The 21,530-nt window shown below is 38.4% G+C and overlaps 2 protein-coding genes across 11 annotated transcripts; one reads left to right on the top strand and one right to left on the bottom strand.

Moving 5' to 3' along the window:
• Positions 1 to 1,175: 1,175 nt before the first annotated feature.
• c4h4orf47 (chromosome 4 C4orf47 homolog) lies at positions 1,176 to 8,810 on the bottom strand. 2 transcript variants are annotated; one of them, XM_023263132.3, is made up of 8 exons: positions 8,740 to 8,810; positions 8,513 to 8,612; positions 6,274 to 6,493; positions 5,367 to 5,504; positions 4,846 to 4,921; positions 2,994 to 3,179; positions 2,707 to 2,870; positions 1,176 to 1,476 (listed from the first exon to the last, which is right to left on the bottom strand). In XM_023263132.3, exons 2-8 carry the CDS (start codon positions 8,610 to 8,612, stop codon positions 1,422 to 1,424), a joined length of 939 nt encoding a protein of 312 aa, XP_023118900.2. In that variant the 5' UTR covers positions 8,740 to 8,810; the 3' UTR covers positions 1,176 to 1,421. The 2 variants fall into 2 exon arrangements, with proteins under 2 accessions (XP_023118900.2, XP_054865594.1); XM_055009619.1 differs by lacking the exon at positions 8,740 to 8,810 and having other exon boundaries at positions 8,513 to 8,712.
• Positions 8,811 to 9,197: 387 nt separating this feature from the next.
• Positions 9,198 to 21,371, top strand: LOC111563859 (zinc finger protein 239-like). 9 transcript variants are annotated; one of them, XM_055009614.1, is made up of 7 exons: positions 9,204 to 9,727; positions 10,857 to 10,961; positions 12,754 to 12,820; positions 13,109 to 13,193; positions 15,287 to 15,347; positions 15,722 to 15,996; positions 19,749 to 21,371. In XM_055009614.1, exons 6-7 carry the CDS (start codon positions 15,991 to 15,993, stop codon positions 20,856 to 20,858), a joined length of 1,116 nt encoding a protein of 371 aa, XP_054865589.1. In that variant the 5' UTR covers positions 9,204 to 9,727; positions 10,857 to 10,961; positions 12,754 to 12,820; positions 13,109 to 13,193; positions 15,287 to 15,347; positions 15,722 to 15,990; the 3' UTR covers positions 20,859 to 21,371. The 9 variants fall into 9 exon arrangements, 8 of the variants coding, with proteins under 8 accessions (XP_054865589.1, XP_054865587.1, XP_054865588.1 ...); XM_055009612.1 differs by having other exon boundaries at positions 14,665 to 15,347; XM_055009613.1 differs by having other exon boundaries at positions 13,109 to 14,856.
• Positions 21,372 to 21,530: the final 159 nt, after the last annotated feature.

Genomic DNA, 21,530 nt, shown 5'->3' with positions numbered 1-21,530 from the left:
ATTCAACTCTGTCTTGAAAGAAGACCTTATATATGTGATTATTTAGACTTATTAAGAGGCATCTTGAGTCACACATGTAACTGTTGGCAAAGCAGATTCTGAATTAATGAAAGATCTCAACAGAAGACTCAACATTAAAGGAACTTTAATTTTACATACAACTGCCTATATTAGTTTGTATGTCTTTATAATGTGAGTCATTCATAACAAACTCATACAAGGCCAAGGGTCAAATTTGTGTGGTTGTTATAAATGCTTGCATTTTTGATTTGCAAAGACTAAACATTAAGAGCTTCAAGAGGACGGGTTGTCAAGGAAGACAAGAAATTACATGGGTAATGCCAGCAAGAGTGTTTTATTAAATAAATAATACCAATAATAATGATAATGTGAAATGTGTAAATCAGTGGTGTTGCTGTGGATTTGTGGTCAGAATGTGGTGCACCAAACGATACCAAATGAGACTGTGGCCACAGCCACAAGCAATGTGGAGAGAGAGAGTGAGAGAGCTGACAGGTTGGACCTTCTATGGCCAAGGAGCACTGGGCCAGACAGGAACGCCCACTCAGACTCCAGGATCTTAGTGACTTGAGAAACTGGACCATAACAGAGAATACATAAAATCTGCCCAAACAGTGTTCTAGGTGGGGCCGTAACAACACTCAAATATCAATGTCAGTCGAGCTGCCGTGCAAGGGGCTAGCCTGCCACTGGACCCTGCTTGGGGTTCAGTGTCTTGCCCATGACATTTCAACATGTGAAGGGATCACCTTTCTGATTAGTGCATGCCTCTGTAGCAACTAATGGGTGCACCAAACCCTGTTCTTCTTTTCATCATGTCCATTTGAACTACTGAGCTGGACTAATAAATTAATTTTTAATTAAATTCATTTAAATGTATGATGTAAGGGCAGCTTGACCACATAAAATCATTCACCAGAGTCAGAGACTCCAGAAACAGTGACTTTGCTTCACTAGGTGAATTATTTAGTGTTTACCTGGGGTAGTTATATTGCAATGTCTACTTTTCTCCAATTATGATCAGATAACAAGCTATTCTCAATGCAGCAATAGAGATTCAGTGACTATTGTGTTAGTGATCTGTAAGATGTCAGCTAGAGATCAAGTAACAACACCACCAACAACAACAAAAACAAACAAAAAAACCACCATAATGGAAAACAAATGTAACTATTCTTTATTTGAGTTTGTTACTGCCTGTGTAACATCCAGAACATCTTAAAAATGTCCTCTAAAGACAAAAAGAAACAAGGAAATGTAAAAAGAAAAGCTTCAATAATTAAGCCACTGAAGATGGCAAAGGTTTTGAAAGCGTCCTGTCTCTGAGAATTTCATGGCTGCAATACACAACAGATAGAAATAATAGAAGTAAGCCAAGGTTGGCAGTATGGCTAATGTAGTCAGATGGTCCTCACTGTTGGGATGGTGGAAAGGTAGTTTGCAGAGTGCACGTTCCTGAAACAAGAAAAAACAAATGAGTATAAAATGTAATTTATTTTATTATGCAGACTTTCTGCTAACATTTTTTTCAAAAAGCTAAATAAGAGTACAAGAGGCTGTATGGAGGGAACCAAGAAGGTTGTTGCATTTGTTGAGTCAGTTCACCTGTCAAATTGTACAATGTTGATGGTGATATTTGAGAGGAGCAGACTGCTACTTTGAGAACTCATTGTGAAATCACAGAAAAAATGGTATTTGCTGTTCCTTCAGTTTACCAAATCACTGTCAAAGTTCACACAGCAGTTTTCCAGGCCTGCTAAGAAGTCCCTTGCCCGAAATAGGTACTTTTTTCTCCCTTAAAGACAGGCATGAAATATGTTCTACAGGAGTTCTTGTGGTTGGAACAGGCTCAAAGCTCCTCCAGCTGAAAAACTGCAGAACAGTGTAGCCACAGGAATATGATTAGGATTTACTGTATTGACACATTTTGGTTTGCATTGAGCCTTAATTATACTCCCTTGTGGAGGCGTAGAAGAACAGGTTTGCTGCAAGGACACCTAGCTGTTGTTACTACACTGCCTTTCTTATGTGCTTGTCTGCTACTGGAAGGACTCAATTCATATCTAGGTATTCTGTGCATTTACACTACTGCCCTTGTAGTGTAGTTGTCATCCACAGAGGGGTCTGGACATGGGGAGGTGATGAAGTTTATGTCATGCAGACCGTTGCTTATTCATGGACGTAGAACATATTCCACCAATCACATGAAAGTGCAAACTGAACTAGTAAGTAAAAGACAAAACTGACCTAAAAGAAAGATGAGCAATCCTTGCACAGTACTTCTCATGGAATGCTAATGGTACTCATTAGCATTGGCTCAAAATCAGCTTCTTAAGCTGCTTCACTGTCTCCAGTGGGAAGCATTTGTCTCAAACATTAACCTGCACACCAAGATGTCAATTGTATGCTTAAATAAGCAACTCTTTACAACAGTTTGTTGCACAGTCACTCAAAGTGGGGAAAAAATAGTTAATACAGATTCACACAAAAGCTTCATCTGTGTCTGACATTGAGTCTCACTGTTTCAAATTCTCAGGTTCTTGCATAGAAATGCTAATCCTAATATGATGCTTCACTAAACTGGGGACTGTTTCAACAAATAAGAAGTCATGATGACCTCCAGTGGGAGGTTTATGCCACCTCCAAGTCAGGACAGACAAAGGGAATAATAGACAGGAATCAAACCTGTTCACATTGACAGTAATGATACTCTTGACAGGCGTGCTTTTCGGACCAGGAGCAGGACGGAAAATTGGCTCTTGATTGTCTGGTTTGGACAGCCGAATGACATATGGATCAGTAGAATGTGAGGGATATTTGTCAAATGTCCCTGCTTTCATTCCTCCAATCTAACACAAGAAAGAGTCACACAAACAGAGAAACCATTGAAAATATATGCCAGACAAATAGCATCATATCAGACATGTGACATATTTTCCTCTAATGCTGATACATCGAGCAGAAAGAGTCACCCGTTTGCTTGGGGATGAAGGCTTGAAGGGAACTGGAGAGTCTTTCTGTGCAGGTGGGAGGGGTTTGTGTGCAGGCAGGAGTGGCTTGTCACTGCGGTATGGATTGCCTTGAAAATAATCTCTGGGGTAAAGGTTGAGCTTGAACGGTCCATCTCTTAATCTCGAGCGATGGATTGCTGCCTCCTTCTGTATCACACATACATACACACATATTTCAAACTGTATATTTCGTTTTGAATTAAAAATATTAGGTAAGACAATGTAATAAGTTGTAAGTATTGACCTTAAAGCTGCAGTTAATGATTTTCTGGCTACCTGGGGGCAGAGCTATGAACACAAACATAAACCCCATATATCACTTGTGCAAAGAAGTTATGCTTTTTTTGTTGTTGTTGGGCAACCTCTAGAGATCATGTGAGACAGCATCAGTCATTTCAGCAACTGCTGCAGTCACATTTAAGTGACAGCACCCTGTAGTTTAAGGGTGTCAAACATACGGCCTGCAGGCCAAAACTGACCCGCCAGAGGATCCAAATCCAACCAATGGGATGACTTTACAATGTGCAAATATTACAGAGACGACATTAACTGCAATTTTCAATTGAAGTCACTGCTCTTTTAAATTTGTCCACTGTACTGCCACAGCTTTTTTGTATTTTTTAATGCATAAATTGGATACATTTACAAGGCAGGGAGATCATTTTACCTTCTTCCTTAATAGTTCCTACTTTAGTTGATATGGTGTGGTGTATGAGTTCAGGTGGTCAGGATTTCTACAAAGATGTGGAAATGAATTTGTAGATCTTGACAAGTTGTTTTGATCATAAAGTAAAATACTGCATTTTTCCGTTTCAGATGCCTGTGACTAAATGTTTTGTGCCTTTGTAGATATACTGTGATCTGTAAGTTGTAATGCACATGTGTAAATGATAAACTGAGGCATAACATTGTTGAAATTTGCACTTATTTTTTTAAAAGAAATTACATACAACATACTTATGTCATCTCATAGTACTTCACATAGTAAGGTGAAGACCTTACAAATTTGGATGAAGTCAGATGACAGATATAGAACCACAAAGCCTTTGTAGGAAGGTGGGTAGGGTAGTTAGATATGATGAAAAAACACTGTACCAATGTTTGTTTCCTCTTTCAGATCAGTAGTTGATGTTTTTGTGTGCACAAGCTCCCAACAGTTGTGTCAGAGGGGAGGGACAAATGGCTTTGTATGGTAGCTTAGGAACCTACTACAACTACTGGAAAATTTATTGCAACACAGACATATGATTACCTAATTAGGTTAAGTTGAAACTGTGAACAATTCACGAGGAGTTAGCCACCTGTCTGCCTAACAATATGAAGGACAGTTCATGGTTTCTGCATAACTAATGTGAACTTTGAAAGTGAAGAATGTGACTTTGCACTTTTTAGATAAAATAGCAGTTAGTTATTGATTAGGCTGTCATTAGGACGCCATGTTGCATCAGTGATAATTCTTGGGGTGTGTTGATCAGTGGATGGACATAGCACAGCATTCCTGGAAGACACACTTCCTACTGTGTTTGGGCTCCGTTAATAGAATGCATGTACAAATCAAAGCACCTCCATAGTGCTGCAATGACTATTTCTGTTAAAGCTGTTTTAATTCTTAATTTTTGAAAGCGTGAGTAACAGAGAATCTCATCTCTCATAATAATTATTGTATGAACCACATTGGTTTTCCTGGTGCAGTCAGAGGCATTTGCAGTACAGACATTCTGCATGGTCACAATTTTTGGGCTGCACGGTGATGTCTGCAGACTGTCCAGTTGGGCTTCATGGACTTAGTGGAATAAAGAAATTTCAGTGTTACCTTCAGTACTTCTTTGGCTCTGTCATATGGATCTGATGCATACAGCTTCACTTTGGACAAGGTTACACTGGGATAGCTGCGGGAGATAACATATTGGTTACTGCAGCTGTATGAATAAAGAACTCTGTCACTTTGCATTACTGGCGTGAGCTCCATAGTACCTTAAAAAAGAACAAATAATAGAGCAAGTTCCTCTCTAGTGGTCTCATGAATAATTTTAAGCAGCATTGTCAGCCAAATAGGTTAATTACATAATGTGTGTTGTAACTGCTGTCGGACACTCCTTATTTCAGTGGGATTATGGCACAGTTTGTTAACATGTCGACACACATTCATCTGAGCAGAAAAGCTTTAATTTCTGATTTATGCTAATTTTCTATAAACAAACAAACAGACAAACACGCTGTCCCCAAAACAGCTGCCCCAAGTTTTGTGAAATCTTCTCTAAAACTGTAATTATTCCAAATGAATAGTTGAAAGTATGCTTGCTGAGCAGTGAACTATTTTTGCATGCCATGAACCTGTAACCGCTGCCTTTCTTCGGGGGTGAGATGGTGATGTTGCGTCCTGGTGAGCGATGAGCTTTCTGGGTGACTGACAGTGGACTCATGGCTTCGATGGGTCCTGACAGAGTCCCATAGTAACTACCTGAACCACAGCTGATTGCAGATGGAGATCAGCATATAGTGAGAAACGACAGTAAATAGAACAACGAAATAAACATGAGTGTACTTTGCTCAATGTGCAGAGATTCCTTTTTGGTTCAAAAGCTTTGTATCATTTTTTTAAACTGAGTCCCCTGCTTTAAGATGTTATTACTCCACCAAGGAACGTGGCGGAGTTATGTGACTGTCAGCGTACGTTTGTCTGTCTGTGCACAACATTACTCAAAAATGGACCAACGGATTTGGATGGAATTTTCAGTAAAGGTCAGAAATGACACAAGGGCCACCTGATTAGATTTTGGCAGCGATGTGGCTTATAGTCTGGATTCACGGTTTTATTAAAAATTTCTGTATCATTGTGAGATAGCGGCACAACGTCACTGTAACTATGACAACAAGTGAACGCTACATCAGCTGCCTGCTGATAATCACATAATTGCAATCCTACTACAAATCCACTGCTGCGGAGTTATCAGGACTTATCTGTCGGAAATCATACGACTGAGCAGCCTTGGTGAAGTACTGCGCTCTCTGAGTGCTTTGCTTGTTTTTAAACGTGTTGTTCTAATAGGAGATGGTATTCATTTCACAGCGGTATTTTATGTCTTGTCAGGACAGAAATATATTGTTAGATGGTTGTTACCATCTAAGACTCCAGGATAAACTGTTAATTTCTTAATATTTGTATGAGAGTAATGAGCACTAGGATTCTTTCATACAAAATTTTTACAATTTTTGTGTAAGTTTGTGTGTGTTGTCTCACGGCCTCTTGACCCCGTTGCAGGGCAGGAAGGCCTTGCCCAGATTCTTCCTGGCCTGCTGGATGCGGTGCTGTCGGGCTAGTTTCATTGGATCATTCAGTGCCTCGCGTTCAAAAATCCGCTTGAAGGACTTGTCAAAAAAGCCGCTCTGCAGGGCACATTGTTGTTTCGTGAAACCGGCCTGCATCTGGCGGCTACGATATGCTGATTCATGGAATGGGCCTAAATTCAGAATAAAGAAGTGACATGTTTACATGCACCCAGCAACATTTTTGACATTGATCTGGAGAGTGGGAAACATCTTTGCCATTAAATCATCAAAAAGTCAGTCCATCCACTTCACAAATAAAATACATACAGTGGATATAAAAAGTCTACACACTCCTGTTCAAATGGCAGGTTTTGACACCAAGATAAATAATTTCACAACTTTTTCCACCTTTAATGTGACCTATAACCTGTACAACGCAATTGAAAAACAAGCTGAAACCTTTAAAGGGGAAAAATAAAAAGCAAAAAGCTTTAAACAACCTTAAACTAATACTTGCGAGGGCATCTCCTGTGCACAGCCCTCTTCAGATCACCCCAGAGTTGTTCAATTGGATTCAGGTCTGGACTCTGGCTGGGCCATTCCAAAACCTTAATCTTATTCTGGTGAAGCCATTCTTTTGTTGATCTGGATGTGTGCTTTGGGTAATTGTGCTGAAAGATGAAATTCCTCTTCATCTTCATCTTTCTAACAGAAGCCAACACTTACTGGTATTTGGAACTGTTCATTATTCCCTCCACCCTGACTAAGACCCCAGTTCCAGCTGAAGAAAAACAGCCACAAAGCATGATGCTGCCACCACCATGCTTCACTGTAGGTATGATGTTCTTTTGGTGATGAGCAGTATTGTTTTTACGCCAAATATACCTTTTGGAATTCTGGCCAAAAAGTTCAATCTTGGTTTCATCGGACCATAACACATTTTCCCACATGCGTTTGTGAGATTTCAAATGTGTTTTTGCAAAATGAAGCTGGGCTTGGATGTTTCTCTTCATAAGATAAGGCTTCCATCTTGCCACCCTACCCCATAGCCCAGACATATGAAGAAGACAGGAGATTGTTGTCACGTACTACACAGCCAGTACTAATTCCTGCAGCTCCTTCAATGTTGCTGTCGGCCTCTTGGCAGCCTCCCTGACCAGTTTTCTTCTGGTCTTATCATCAATTTTGGACGGACGTCCTGTTCTTGGTAATGTCACTGTTGTGCCATATTTTCTCCACTTGATGATGACTGTCTTCACTGTGTTCCATGATATATTTAATTCCTTGGAAATTCTTTTGTACCCTTCACCTGACTGATATCTTTGAACAATGAGATCCGTCTGATGCTTTGGAAGCTCTCTGTGGACCATGGTTTGTGCTGGAAGATGTGGATCCAAAATTGTCAAGAAAAGCCTGCTAGAGCAGCTGAACTTTGTTGGGGGTTAATCAGAGGCACTTTAAATGGTGACAGGTGTGTGCTGACTCCAATTTGACATGAGTTTGAATGTAATTGGTTAAATCTGGACACAGTCACATTCCCAGTTATAAGAGGGTGTGCACACTTGTGCAACCTCATTATCTCAGTTGTTTATTTTTATTTCACCTCCCTGAAAGGTTTCAGTTTGTTTTTCAAATGCATTGTACGGGTCATAGGTCACATTAAAGGTGGAAAAAGTTGTGAAATTATTTATCTTTGTGTCATTTTTTTACATCACAAAAACCTGGCATTTGAACGGGGGTGTGTATACTTTTTATAGCCACTGTACATTGCTATGTGTGGAGTGACATCTTTTGTATGCTGCAATTTGTTTTATCAAAATCATTTCATTGCAGATCTATTAAGTCAATCAGACTTGCGTATCACCCTATTACAATAACATTGTGCTGATCAAAGTGGTTCAGGTCTTTACACATGCTCATTTCTCACAAATCCAATTTGTTGAATATGAGAACTGTGTAAGGTTACAGTCTAATACAGTCCAAACTTCATCAAATGGCATTGTAATGACATCATCAAGAAATGACCCACACGTAAAATTTCTTGGAATCACATCTTTGTATTTAATCGGTTCTGTGTTGATCATTTTTGCTTTTTAACAATCCAGCCTGGTGCATGGACATTTTAGTGTTCTGAAAACTGGTCTCCATGACATTGGCAATTGGCAACATATAGTTTATAATTTAGAGAGAGAGACAGAGAGTATGCTTACAGTTAGTGGGTGGAGCATACTTGTCTCCAAGAGAGATGTAGCTCATCTCCTTAAAGACACCCAGACGCTCCATATCACTCTTCCCCTCACCTGATGGCATCTTTACACACCGGAAACATGCATAAACCTATGTAAGAACTTTAAAAAGCGCTATTGAAAACAATGTGCATACCTTGAAGATGAGGTTGAATTATATTTCAAGTAGATTGATGTAGGTCTAGACATACCTGTGGTTGATTTTGACATGGAGGTTAACCCTACTGGATGTCAGAACACTGTGTTTGTGTATACACGATGGTTGCTGTGGAGATGAGGACGTGAAAACACTTTGTAAAGCTGGAAAGATCCCATGTGGAAGTAAGGCAAGGTTGCCTTCAAAATGAAAGCATAAGATTTGCTTGATGAATCACAAATTTGTACCTCTAAAAACTATGTAGGCATTTCATAATAAAACATCAGACAATGGGATGTGTTGTATATAACATGCACAATGAATTCTTTTAGAACAAAATGTTTTACTTGTATCACTACAGTCAAAACCCTTTAAATGATGTGTCTCTATACATGTTACGATCCCTGCTCCGGCCCCTGTCCTCCTCACTCTTTTTCTCTTTCTCCCCTCCTTCTTCCTGTCATCTGTCTCTCCCTCTTCTCTCTCAGACAGGTCGCTAGTCTCCAGCGGGACTAAGAATCACCAATTGATCTCTGCATGTTTGACTGTGGGAAGAAGCTGGTGAAAACCCACACATGCACAGGGAGAACATGCAAACTCCACACAGAAAGATTCCTGGCGGGGCCGGGATGCGAACCGGGGACCTTCGAGCTGTGAGGCAACTGTGCTCACCACCAAGTCACTGTGCAGCCCCATGCCCAATTCAATACAGAAAATCATTCTCGAACTGACTAATCTTGAAGCAAGGCGTTTTGTCCCCTTGATAATGAAAGGAATGGAATTCTAGTTTAGTTTTTGAAAAAAACTGGACTGATCAAAATAACACAGTGTTTGTTCAGACAAGCATGGGGAAGTATTATTTTTCAAAGATGCTAGATGGCTGGCCACACTCCCACACTGTAGGGGGCGGTAATGGAGGTTAGTTCTGCCTTTACGCTGGTTTCCACCAAGAAGAGGAGCGAGAACGTCATAGTGACGTCACTCAGTTGGACGGCTGTGTGCGTGGCGGTACTGGCAGAAGACAGGCAGCGGAGACGAAGAGGGTATCTGTTCTAGTTTGTATCTATGGATTTTTTTTTGTGTCATTGTTTGGGATTACTGTGAACACACCAACTGTCAGGCCCGAAGCGAGTCTTTTAGCATCTCGATGCTATCTTGTGTTGCTTTGATGTGTTTTGTTGGGCCGCTATTGTGGTAAATTAGCCATCTACTGGATGAGCCTGGTGGTTGTTTATTGTAGCGAAGCAGGCTATGTTGTGTTCAGCATCTATAATTTTGGCATTTTAGTTATCCACACTATAAATCGACTTTTTCATTTTAAGCGCAGAAGACCTGAAATGTTATTTTACGTCTGTCAGTCCTTGTGGATGGACTGACAGACGTACTTGGTCACCTTGAGGTCCCCCCTACCCTCCACAACCCCCGCACATGTCGTTTGCTGTATAGCTTTACTTAGGATTTAGATTCGCGTCTTTGGTCAAATTGAACGACTCACTGAAATTCTGTTGTGTGAATATAAGTGGCCTCCGCGGTAAACACATGCATTCCACTGCCAGTTAACACAGCTGTACCACGTCATTCGTAATCTTACAACTTGAACGAATTTAAACAGATGCTTCTCTGTATTTATTAAAATTAAATCAGTGTATTGGCTAGTGTTGGCTTTTTTCCATATCGCCTTTGTATATGGTAGCCAATAACTATGAACAAATTGTGGTTTAGAAAACTCTAATTAAATTTGAGGTATTATAGAAGCAGCTAATTCCATAGTTTCAACAGGCTGGTTATTCACATGTAAAATGTCCTGCTTAGCATCTATTTTGGTCACAATTCTTTTGAGATTATACGTAGTTTTTAGTGATTCTGTTATTTTCAGTGAACATTGAAACAATTGTAAAACTGGCCAGTAATTTCATTAACTTTTAAAGACTCAAATATTTATGGCTGGTGTTTGTTGGAATGTTTTTGAGCAGTTTTCAAGAACACAAGTTGCACACGATGTCATTTAAGCTTGCCCCCAGGAATTATCCTGATTCCAAATTAAAAAAGGTTTTAGTTCAACCTAGACAACATGACTGAAGAGTGTGTGGAGGCAGATGCTGCTTTAGAGCACCAATATTTCTTATTTAAGTTAACTTTACTTACTTTGTATTATCTGTTTTCTTTTGACAGACTTGCCTAACTACACCAGTTTCTCCTGCCTAGCCACTGGTTTATTGGCACTGCAAAAACATCAACACAAATGCACTGGAATGCAGTCTAGATCTGAATAAGCAGGTATGGCTCTGTAACAACAACTTGGTCATATTTGTGCGTGCACTGTGACATTTTAAAGTTAGTGAGTATAACCGTGTCATCAACTAATTGCAGGAAGATAAGAATTTTTTGTAGCTACTTCTCTAATTTTTGTTTTTCTTTAGTAGGGATCAACCAATTATCAGCATGACTGGGCAATATTTGTCATTTGATCGATAAGTTGGTATTGCTATTTTTACTTAAATGTTATTGCTAAATCACTTAAATTAACTGCCTCTCTGTCTCCATCTCTCTTGACACTCACTCTTTGGCCTCAAGCAGTGTCCTGCCTGAAGCACTTTGTGATGGCGGTTCCAGGTCACAAGTACCAATTTTAAATCTTCAAAATCTAGAAAATCAATATGTGGCAGGTCGTCAAAAGTAACTCAATGTATGGGAGAGAATAAAGCGTAAGCATATATTCTGTTCATCATGTAATGTGGCTGGACAAATCGCACTGTGGTGTCCCACCATCACCTCATTTATAATCTGAATTAGCTTTGCAGTGTAAACTTATTATCTGGCAGCGTAATGTGTATTTTCATTGTTGCAATCAGTAGTGCTGTCACGATACATATTAGACATCGACCAAAAAGTTTTTTTTTAGGGCTGATGCTGATATTGATTACTGGTGATCAAGAAGGGCTAGTAATTGATATTTGGAATCAGTATATATTAAAAGTTACTGATTAACAGCATGTGATAATGGGATCTATCATTTATTCCTGGGTTTGCTGATTAATAAGAATGACTTTTAATGAATTTACACTTGCAGCTGGTCAGATTTCTGTCCGACTTGATCCAGACTTGCTCCGAAGTTTGGCCAACATAAGCAGCAATAATATTGTGAGATCTAAACGGGTGAAGTTTGCAGAGCCAGAATCTGCAGTTGCTCTGTAGCAGCTGCATGACAGGGAACATCTGGCTCTCATCTGATCTAACATGATTGGTTTAGATGTTGATGCAATAATGGACTTAAGATAGAAACTTTCCATTTTAGTTGATTTACAGAAACATTACTTTCATGTATGCTGTTGAAGGTTTACAGTGCCTATAAAAAAAGAATTCATCCCCCCTTGGATGTTTCACCCTTTTGTTGCTTTTGCATGACATCATGGGCAATATAATTACATTTATGGACAAGAATGGACCAAAAAACAAAACAAACAAAAAAAACTAGCAAAGTGAAAAGAGATTTTTACAAAATCATGTCAATTAAAATTAAACAAGTTTCTTTTTTTCTGCAAATGCTTGTCAAAAACACTAATTACACTGATGTCATGTATAAAAGCAACAAAAGGGTGAAACATCCAAGGGAGGTGAATACTTTTTATAGCTACTCTATTCTGCATTTGTGGTTGATGGTGATGTTTATCAGTCAGAGAGGCTGAACACTTCCAGATTACACATGATAAATTGCAGACAATGTGTAGTTCAAGTATATGAACACTGGTCTGATTCAGTGCTTTAAATATTTAACCAACACCAGCATTTCTGTTAAGGAATGTTAAGATTGTTAAAATACATCTGTCCAGAAGTTTCAGCACTGACAGTCTGAATATCTGATGGATCAGTAATCAACAGAGTTGCCTAGTATGCTAATATACTCTGCTGTTGTATTTGCCTTTTTATCAGTGTTTACATAGTTTTCCAAGGGACAGGTTTGGTCTCAGTTTGTTTCAGTGAGTTTCCCTTTTGAATGAATGCTGCTGGAAACTATCTGTCTTGAATGTGGACTTTTATCTCCTCTCCCTGTTGCTGCTGTCTGCTCTAGTTCACTTTCCAGACGAAGCAGATGATCACTTTTTGGCACAGCACCTGTCTCTAAACAAAGACTACTGGTGAGTGACTGTTTCTTGTGACATGTAACAGCCAATCAAACAGAGCTGTGGGTGGGACATTGCTTGAGACAGAGAGAAAGAAAGCTGTGTTCGCCGAAGTAGTATGTTCATCGTATTTTGCAATAGTCAGTCAATAAAAACAAAAACAAAAATAAAAACACACAATATCAATAATCCTAAAAATGCCAAATGATCGCTCAGGCTGATAATTGGTTGATCCCTAGTACCTTTTCTTTTTATTCCACTAGGTATGTGTTCTGAACATTATTTGTTTTCATTTGCTTTTAGATCTGAAACGTGTTGACAGGAAGAAAAGCCTTTGGAGGACATGAACCTTTGCCAGTGATCTAGGGAAATGAGTTCTCCAGAAGAGGTGAGCTCAAAGATATATTAACAAAATTGTTGTGATTGTGATCAAAACAAACTATTTTGGCCACCACATAGGCATCAGATTTTTTTTTTAACTTATGCAGATTCCAGTAATACTGTAGTACCAATGGATCATTTTTTTTTAATAGCAGACATTTTGACTTGTAGCAGGTAAAGAAGATGTGTTCAATTAAGTTGACCTAGTTCCAGTATCCTTTTATTGTGTCATAGCCCTGTGCGTAAATTAAGGCTGGAGGATCAATGGACTTTAGAAAATGGGAAACTCACATCACTGTTAGTGGTATAGCACATTTTGAACAAGCATTGAGCAAAAGTGCTTTCCAATAGAGGAACAGTGTGACATTACAAATTTATTCCCCAAGTTTAAATAGCAAAGTCAGTTAACAACCATATTAGTTATTATATGAATTTACCTCACTAATTTAAATAATAATGCTGGAATCCTTATAATTATTATAATACAAATTTACTGGACTAATGTAAGCAATTAAAATTAGGACCCAACATTTATATATATAATACAAATTTAAATTAGAAATTTAAAATTAGAATTTAATGCTTTCCTATTTATTGCATCATAAACCTTATTTTGCACAGTTCATCACACCAGATCTGTTCCTAAGTAGCCTATAAATGCTTTTTCTCTATTCGTGATCCAGACGATAGATCTCTCTCACTGAGCCTGTGTATCAGGGGCTCTCTGTCATTCTGCAGCATGCTGCATTACACACACATACACACACTTCAGCCAGGTTCACACTGCAGGAGTTTTTAAAATCAGAATACATTTTGAAAATGGGTTGCATCACACGCATAAAAAAATTCCCAAATATTCTTTTCTCTAAGCTTTAATCAGGACTGGAAAATAATGGTGCGTCACACAGTACAGGATATTTTTAGGATTATTGTGCCTTAGGGAGCAGCTGAGGAGCAGTGGACTACATCATGGGATCTCATGTGGTTGAAGATGTAACCAAAATAGAGACTGTGGTTTATTAACTTGCTGTAATGCTAATGATACTTTGCAATGACAAAAAAAAAGCAAAAGCAGAAGGTCAAGCTCATCAGGATGAGAAAATGTTTGATAAAATGAATTCAGAACAGTGATTAAGAGTGGATTGTTAAACCTTTCACATTTCCAACATTTGTTTAGAGCAAGGTTCCAGGCCACATTTCAGAGAGTGAAACAGGTAAATCATCCCAAAAGCTCTTGTGGCCTGAGCCAAGCCTTAAACGCACACACACATATATACCTTGCTCAAGTTGCAGTGATGGAGAGAACTAAGCTTTAGAAAGCACAGTGACACTTGAGTAGCGGTGAGGCTGACAGTGCTTGTTGCCTGCCTTGCATGTAAGAGCCATACACTACATAAAAACGATGCACATAGCCACCGTGATGTTACATGTTGGTTTGCGGATTGATAAAGTGAAGCCCAGAGTTTGCTACTTCCCAGTCACCATCTTGGAATTTTTGGAGCCAGAAGAGACCATATTTGAAAAAGAGGGCGGACTAGGATAGCAGCGAGGGGCGAGGCGAACACTCTTCCTGTCCACCTTTATTGGACTGACTGCTGCTGCATTTTGCAATACCGGTGCTAACAAAGTCAAGGCCACTTAGCCTTCATAAGTAGAGGGTATCTCCACAGGTGAGTGTTAAAGTAATCTTGTAGCTGAAGCTACTGTGTGTAAGTCAGTATTATACTGTGTGTAATCACTTATGGTAGAACATGTTCTAACATTCGGTTTAAAGTTCGCGCTATAATGTAAGGTTATATTTCCTAATTCCTACTTGGTTAACTATTAGCTGTAACTCCATGTTGTGTGAGTTGTAGTTAATCAGTCATAACAAATTCATGATGTTATCACAATTTCTAACTGTTGCCATCTTTAAATGCTGTTTTATGTTCATGATCAGCAGACAGACATTAGCTAAGTTAATGTTACACCACAGAACATTGATTGATGTGTGTTCTCCTAGTTCAATAAATGAAGCACAAGTCAGTTATGTGTGTCCTAATGTTACTGTTAAGAATCTGATGGGACAAACATCTGTTGAAATGATTCCTTCTCTTTCAGAAAAAGCAATGTTACTGAGGGCTGGTCACCATGCCATGAGCATCTACGCTGAAGCACAGAGGTGAGGAATGGTTACTTCTGTGAAATGGTGCACAGGGTGTTTTTCTGCACCACAGCTGGGGGAACAATGTATTGTCAGATAACTGTGTGAAGCTCTTCTAATAAGACTGCTGTTTCTTTCCCATTTTCTTTATAACCTACATTGTGATACATTGGAATAGAATAAAAGAGAATAAACTATTTTGTCCAGCTAAGGCAGGAAAATTGTCTTTGGTCACAGGAAGGATAGCACACTGACTTGCATCAGATAAAAAAAACAACAACAAAGATTAAAACACATATTTCTGTTGTAATTTTGCAGTAGTTTGTTATTAATTGCAATCAAAAATAAAGAACCTTGTAATTTTTTTCTCACTGGTACAATGTCTTTTCCAGCTTGATCTGGATCATTAGGGACGGCTGTGTCCAGTGTGGGCTACAGAGGACATGAACATTCAGCTGTAGCTGTCTCAAGTGGAACAGGCTTCTCCCTTTCTTCATCCAGTCCCTGTGAGGAAGATCAGCACTTATGTCCTCCTCATCCACTGCTATAGGAATGATGTGACAATTGTCTCAACCCTCACAGCAGCAATGATGAATAACCTTCACCACTTACACCTGGAGTATCCAGACATGAACCTCATCTTCTCTGGCACCACGTGGAGATGCAGGTTGGTGTTTATTTAGGGGAGACTGACAGAGGTCACAGGTGTGTGAACAGTGTTATGGCTGCATATATTCACAGTTTTTGTGGCAGTTTTATTCAATACCTTCTCATAAGGTTTGACCCTCATGGGCTATTTTTGCATCATGGAGTCCATTTCATCATGTCAGAAAATGTTTTTTAAACTTTTCTAAACTTTTTCTGAGTTTATTTAGGGCCAACTTCAACAGCAGTGAAGTGTTCATGTCTGGCAGTTAGTTTACCGTTGAAGTTAAATCCTAATGGATTTTTTAGCCCTGACTGCAGTGTAGTGTCCTATGTGATGAATATTATTTTGTTTTTCTAGGTTTTTAGTTTTTTATTTTACATTTGTGACCATAATGAGTCATAGTTCATGTTGTTCTTAGTTACTGCAGTCAGTATTAGTTTGCAGTAACAGCAGCATCACTTTTTTTAGAGAGATTGTTACTGCAGCAAATTTACATTTGAATACTCATATTCAGACTGTCTTTGTCTATTTCAAATTGACTTGAGTAAACCCATAAGCTGCAAGCCATATATGAAGCATTGTTTTTATTTTGTGGTTTCCCGTGTCATACCATTTATGCTGTAATCTGTACTTTTTTTTTTTTTTTAGCAAAAATTATGTTGTACTGTTCACCTTTCAAATTTCATAATATAGATTTGTTTTCATGGTAAGCTATGCATTATACTATTTATTTAATCCATTTATTACATACTTTAACAAATCTTTCCAGTTCAAAATGGTTGAAACTAATGTAGTTTTGAATGAGAGTAATACAAGTATTAATAAAGGTCTTGCCCAAATTCTGTTGATGTTTCTTATATTGCACATCTGCCATGAATTTTAACAAGATCAACATGTACTGTATTGTAATGAGACAAGCACACACTGGAGATTTTGCCAGAATTTCAAACTAAATACAAGGCATCTGCAATGTTCGCTTTATCCATCAACATATAAAATAGTGAGAAAAATGGAGGCTGAAACTTAATAACTGAACTCTGTACACACAGCAGTTGATCCCATGGGTTGTCAGGCATAGCCTGACAACCCATGGGATCCAAAGGGTCTCTGGTCATTGTACATGTACCATAAAAAAACAGAACAGAGGTCACGTGTCCATTGTCAGATGGGTCAGAGCTGTTTTTACATCATGAAGGGGACTGACATAATACTTGGCAAGTCGTTTTAATGTTGTATATGTTTTCATGCTCAAACTTCCTAGTTTAGATGATGTTGGCCTGTAATGGATCCCAATGAGTCGGTGTAACAATTACACAACACAATAAACAGCTGGTTAGTAGCTCAGAGATAATTTACCATTAAGCTAAAAGAGCTTGTGCTTGTCATTTGCAGACAACAGGCAGTGTATTGGATGTGGAAGATTCAACAGTTATGCAGATTTTGGTTCACATAAATAGCCATGGCTATATTAACATAGCAGCTAGTACATAGCAGTCAGACTGTTTCAGATAAAACAATTTAGCCACCTACTGTTGTCAGTGATGCTTGGTAACTTAAAAACAACCATATATAGGGGACAAATCTGTGTCATGCTCCCTGTTTTGACCAGGGCTGTGGAGAGACCTTTGGAGGGGCAGGTGCTCAAAGTTAAAAGAAACATACCTTACAATATAACTGGTTGAATTGTAGCAACCCATATTCATAAAGAATGGAACATGAAACATGGAAAAGGTCACTTCCTGCCTGTGAGATCACAGACAGGTAAACAGGAAATAAAACTTGACCCGGTTGTAAATATTGTTAATAGAACAGAATTATTTCTATGTTTAAGCAGTGTTGACAACCTTAACGTGTCTTTGAAAATGTAATGTAAACTATCTAGCTTTTCCAAAAACTAACTAACAGTGGAATTTGACTTGCAAATACAAACACATTAAATGCAAATATTAATCATGTAAAAATATATATGCACCACCATATTCAGCAAACAAAGATATACTGATATTTATCAGGTTATTACATGTAAAAGACTGTGGTTTTGTCATATTTGATGTCTGTCTTTCAAAATGAAATGCCTAGTAAAATTTTCACTGACATTGATGCAGAGTTGCATTTTTATTTTCATTATGACCTGAATATTGCTTGCCTAAGTGAAAAATTACTTTCAATATTGTTTATTGTACATATTAATTTCCAAATTTGAATTAAGTTTTCAATGTTTTTTGCAAACTAGATTACCGCATTTTCATTTTTCTTAAACCACATATACATGTGTGGAACAATTTAATGCAGTTGTGGAATTAAAGTTAAGTTTATTAAAGTTTACACTGTAACTTTAATAAAGTCTACTACATTCTTCCATAGTCATTCCTAAAAGCAGAAACAAGAAATCAACTCATACAAAGAGACTCTGGAGATCCAAAGAATGTCTTAAAAGTGTAATTGCTTACCAACAGACAAAAAGATGAAAGAGACACCATTGAACAATATCTACTAGTGCATCTCAAAAAATTACATTGTGAAAACCATTTTCCATCAGTAATTTAAGAAAGTGAAATTTTTATATATTCTAGGCTCATTACATGTACAGTGAAGTAGCCGTTTTTTTTGTTTGTTTTTTTTTAGAATTGTGATAATTATCACTTGAAACTCATGAAAATCAAAAATCCAGTATCTCAAAATATAAGAACATATAATTTTGAGTTTGAGTAAATTACTATTCAAACAATATGAATACGGTGTATTTCTCAGTCTAAGTCAGGTCAAGCAACCACAATGGGGAAAACTCCTGACTTAAAAATTCTCCAAGGACGATCATCGACACCCTCCACAAGGAACGTTGGCCACAGAACGTCATTGGTGAAAGTAGAGTGCTATATTAAGACATATTAATGGAAAGTTAACTGGAACGGTAGAACGCATGGGAAAAGGTGCACAAGCAGCAGGCATAATGCAGCCTTAAGAGTATGATCAAGCAAAAGCAATTTGAGAACCTAGGACAGCTTCACAAGGTGTGGACTGAGGCTGATGTCAGTTTATCAAAAGCCACCAAGCAACGGCGTCTTCAAGAAAGGAGCTACAGCTGTCACATTCCTAATATCAAACCAGTCCGGAACCAGAGACAACGTCAGTTGTGTCTTTCTTGGGCTAAGGAGAAAAATAACTTTTTCATTTCATGAACTGTAGGCCATAATCATCAAAAATAAAAATTAATTCTTGAAATATTGCAATACTTCATGTGCAACGAGTCTGGAATGTATTATATTTTCACTTGCTTACGTAACTGATGGAAACTAATAAACCTTTTAACAATGTTGTAATTTTTTGGGAGTCACTGGTTTGACATCCCAGGTCTGAATTTTATCCTGTCTAACGCTGTAGTTAAATAAATAAATAAATAAATCTAAAAGTAAAAGCTAGAAATTGGCTACTGTGAAGGCCTGGGCAAGCTTCACCAGGGAAGGTACAAAGCCTCTCTGATTTTATTGGATCTATGTAATGACTTTTAGTGCTGTTAACATGAAGGTTGACTCGTAAATGTAGTATACATAATTTCATCTTAAGTTGAAAGTGCTAAAAGAGTCTGAAGAACAAAAAATGTGTAACTGCCCTACAAACTGAATTCCTGACTGCATCTGAGAATCCACAGTATATTGTTTATTATGTAAGAGTCTTACATGTGTATTACACCAATTTATCTAGCTACTAATGGCTAGCATTACTTATTCAAGTTCTCCACTCTGAACTTTACTTTTGTCTCTTTCTCTTAGTTGAAATCAACAGACTCAGACAGAAGCAGACCTCATCAGTGTCAGGAGTGTGGGAAATCTTTCAGTCGAATCTGCAGCCTAAGAAGACATGAAGTAACTCATACTACGGCAAAACTATACCACTGTGAACAATGTGGCAGCAGTTTCAGCCAACTAAATGCTTACAAGCTGCACTTGTATACTCACCCTGAGGAAACATCATACGGCTGTGACCAGTGTGGAAAGGATTTTAGCGATCAGAGTTCATACAGGAGACACCTTCGTGACCACACTGGACCATACAAGTGTGACCAATGTGAAAAGAGTTTCAGTTACTACAGTATTTACAAGATACACATGCGTGTGCACACTAAAGAAAAGCCATACTTGTGTGACCAGTGTCCCAAAAGTTTCAGTTTTTTAAGTTCATACAAGCGACACCAGCTTAGCCACAGTGGAGAAAAGCCATACCAGTGTGATTTTTGTGGAAAGAGTTTTACCCAATCTGGACATTTCAGTCTGCATCTGCGGAACCACACTGGTGAGAAACCATATGAGTGTAACCAGTGTGACAAGAGCTTTAGTGACCTAAGTAGTTACAAAATACATTTACGTGTCCACACAGGAGAGAAACCATACTGCTGTGACCAATGCGGCAGGAGTTTTTCTCAGTTAGGTAATTATAAATCACACTTGCGTATCCACACAGGAGAAAAACCTTTCCAGTGCGAATTGTGCAAGAAAAGTTTCTCTATTTCTAAAACTTATAAACAGCATGTGCACACTCACACTGGAGAGAAACCACATAAGTGTAAAGATTGTGGGAAAGGTTTTGGTCGTCTGAGCAACTACATGCGCCACCTTCGTATCCATACTGGAGAGCAACCATTCTGCTGTAATCAGTGTGGGAAATGTTTCAATAGTTCCTACAGTTACAGCCGTCACCTGCGGGTTCACACTGGAGAAAAACCATACTGGTGTTCACTGTGTAAGAGACTATTTACCCGATCACAGTCCTTGAAGAAGCACCGATGCATTGAAACAGATGAAGAGAGTTTGACCATGAGTAACAAAGACATGCGAGTGAGCTGCTTGCCAACAGCCAACAGCAACCAACAACCATCAGCATAAGCTAGGAAGAGGACATGCTGTTGATTGTTTTCAATACACGAAAGAATTCATCAGGTATTGGGTAGACAAGATGAGTCATTGTAGGATTATTTCACTGTTGAATTTGGTCTTGATTCTCTGAATTCTTGAACATTAGAGAATTCTTAATCTTGTAGTCATTCCGTAGACATCGTTATATAAAATAGGCAATTGTAGAATTTCAGCAACTAATTACTTTATTGAAAAAGGTTCTGGGGTTCCATCTGTTGGTCATTTCAAGAATGGCATTGTGACAGATGGCTGTCATTACACCACTAGGAACCAGAATTGTCATTCTGGGTGTTTGGGTGTATTGGAATACTTGTGTTTAATTGTGGCCGTGAGAAAGAAAAATGCTCATGACATGCTCACAAAAAGTCATCGGTCACAAATGTCTGCATCTCAGACAGAAACCACTGTTATTGATCCTGCTCACTCTGGCCTTTTGTGTATCTGACAAAGATCAGGCATTGAATAAATGATTGGGATTGGTTATTCTAAGTTTTAAGGAATATTCACTTTACCCATCTATGGGCATGCATTTTTCTGTGCAGGTTTTGAGGTATGGGTTGTTAACAGTTCCCCCCACAGGTACCTCAGAGAATATAAAAAACATATTTTGAAAAATCTAAGCAGAAAAACACCATGTGTCAA

The sequence above is a fragment of the Amphiprion ocellaris genome, chromosome 4 (genome assembly GCF_022539595.1).
Source record: "Amphiprion ocellaris isolate individual 3 ecotype Okinawa chromosome 4, ASM2253959v1, whole genome shotgun sequence".
Lineage (NCBI taxonomy): Eukaryota > Metazoa > Chordata > Actinopteri > Pomacentridae > Amphiprion > Amphiprion ocellaris.
This window is presented reverse-complemented; position numbering and strand designations above follow the sequence as displayed.

Bases quoted from the DNA above. Each gene is read 5' to 3' on its own strand.
- c4h4orf47 (XM_023263132.3), bottom strand. From the start codon at position 8,612: ATGCCATCAGGTGAGGGGAAGAGTGATATGGAGCGTCTGGGTGTCTTT. The intron at 6,494-8,512 runs GTAAGCATACTC...TTCTGAATTTAG, and splicing joins GTATGCTCCACCCACTAACT to GCCCATTCCATGAATCAGCA. The intron at 2,871-2,993 runs GTGACTCTTTCT...TTCTTGTGTTAG, and splicing joins CTTCATCCCCAAGCAAACGG to ATTGGAGGAATGAAAGCAGG.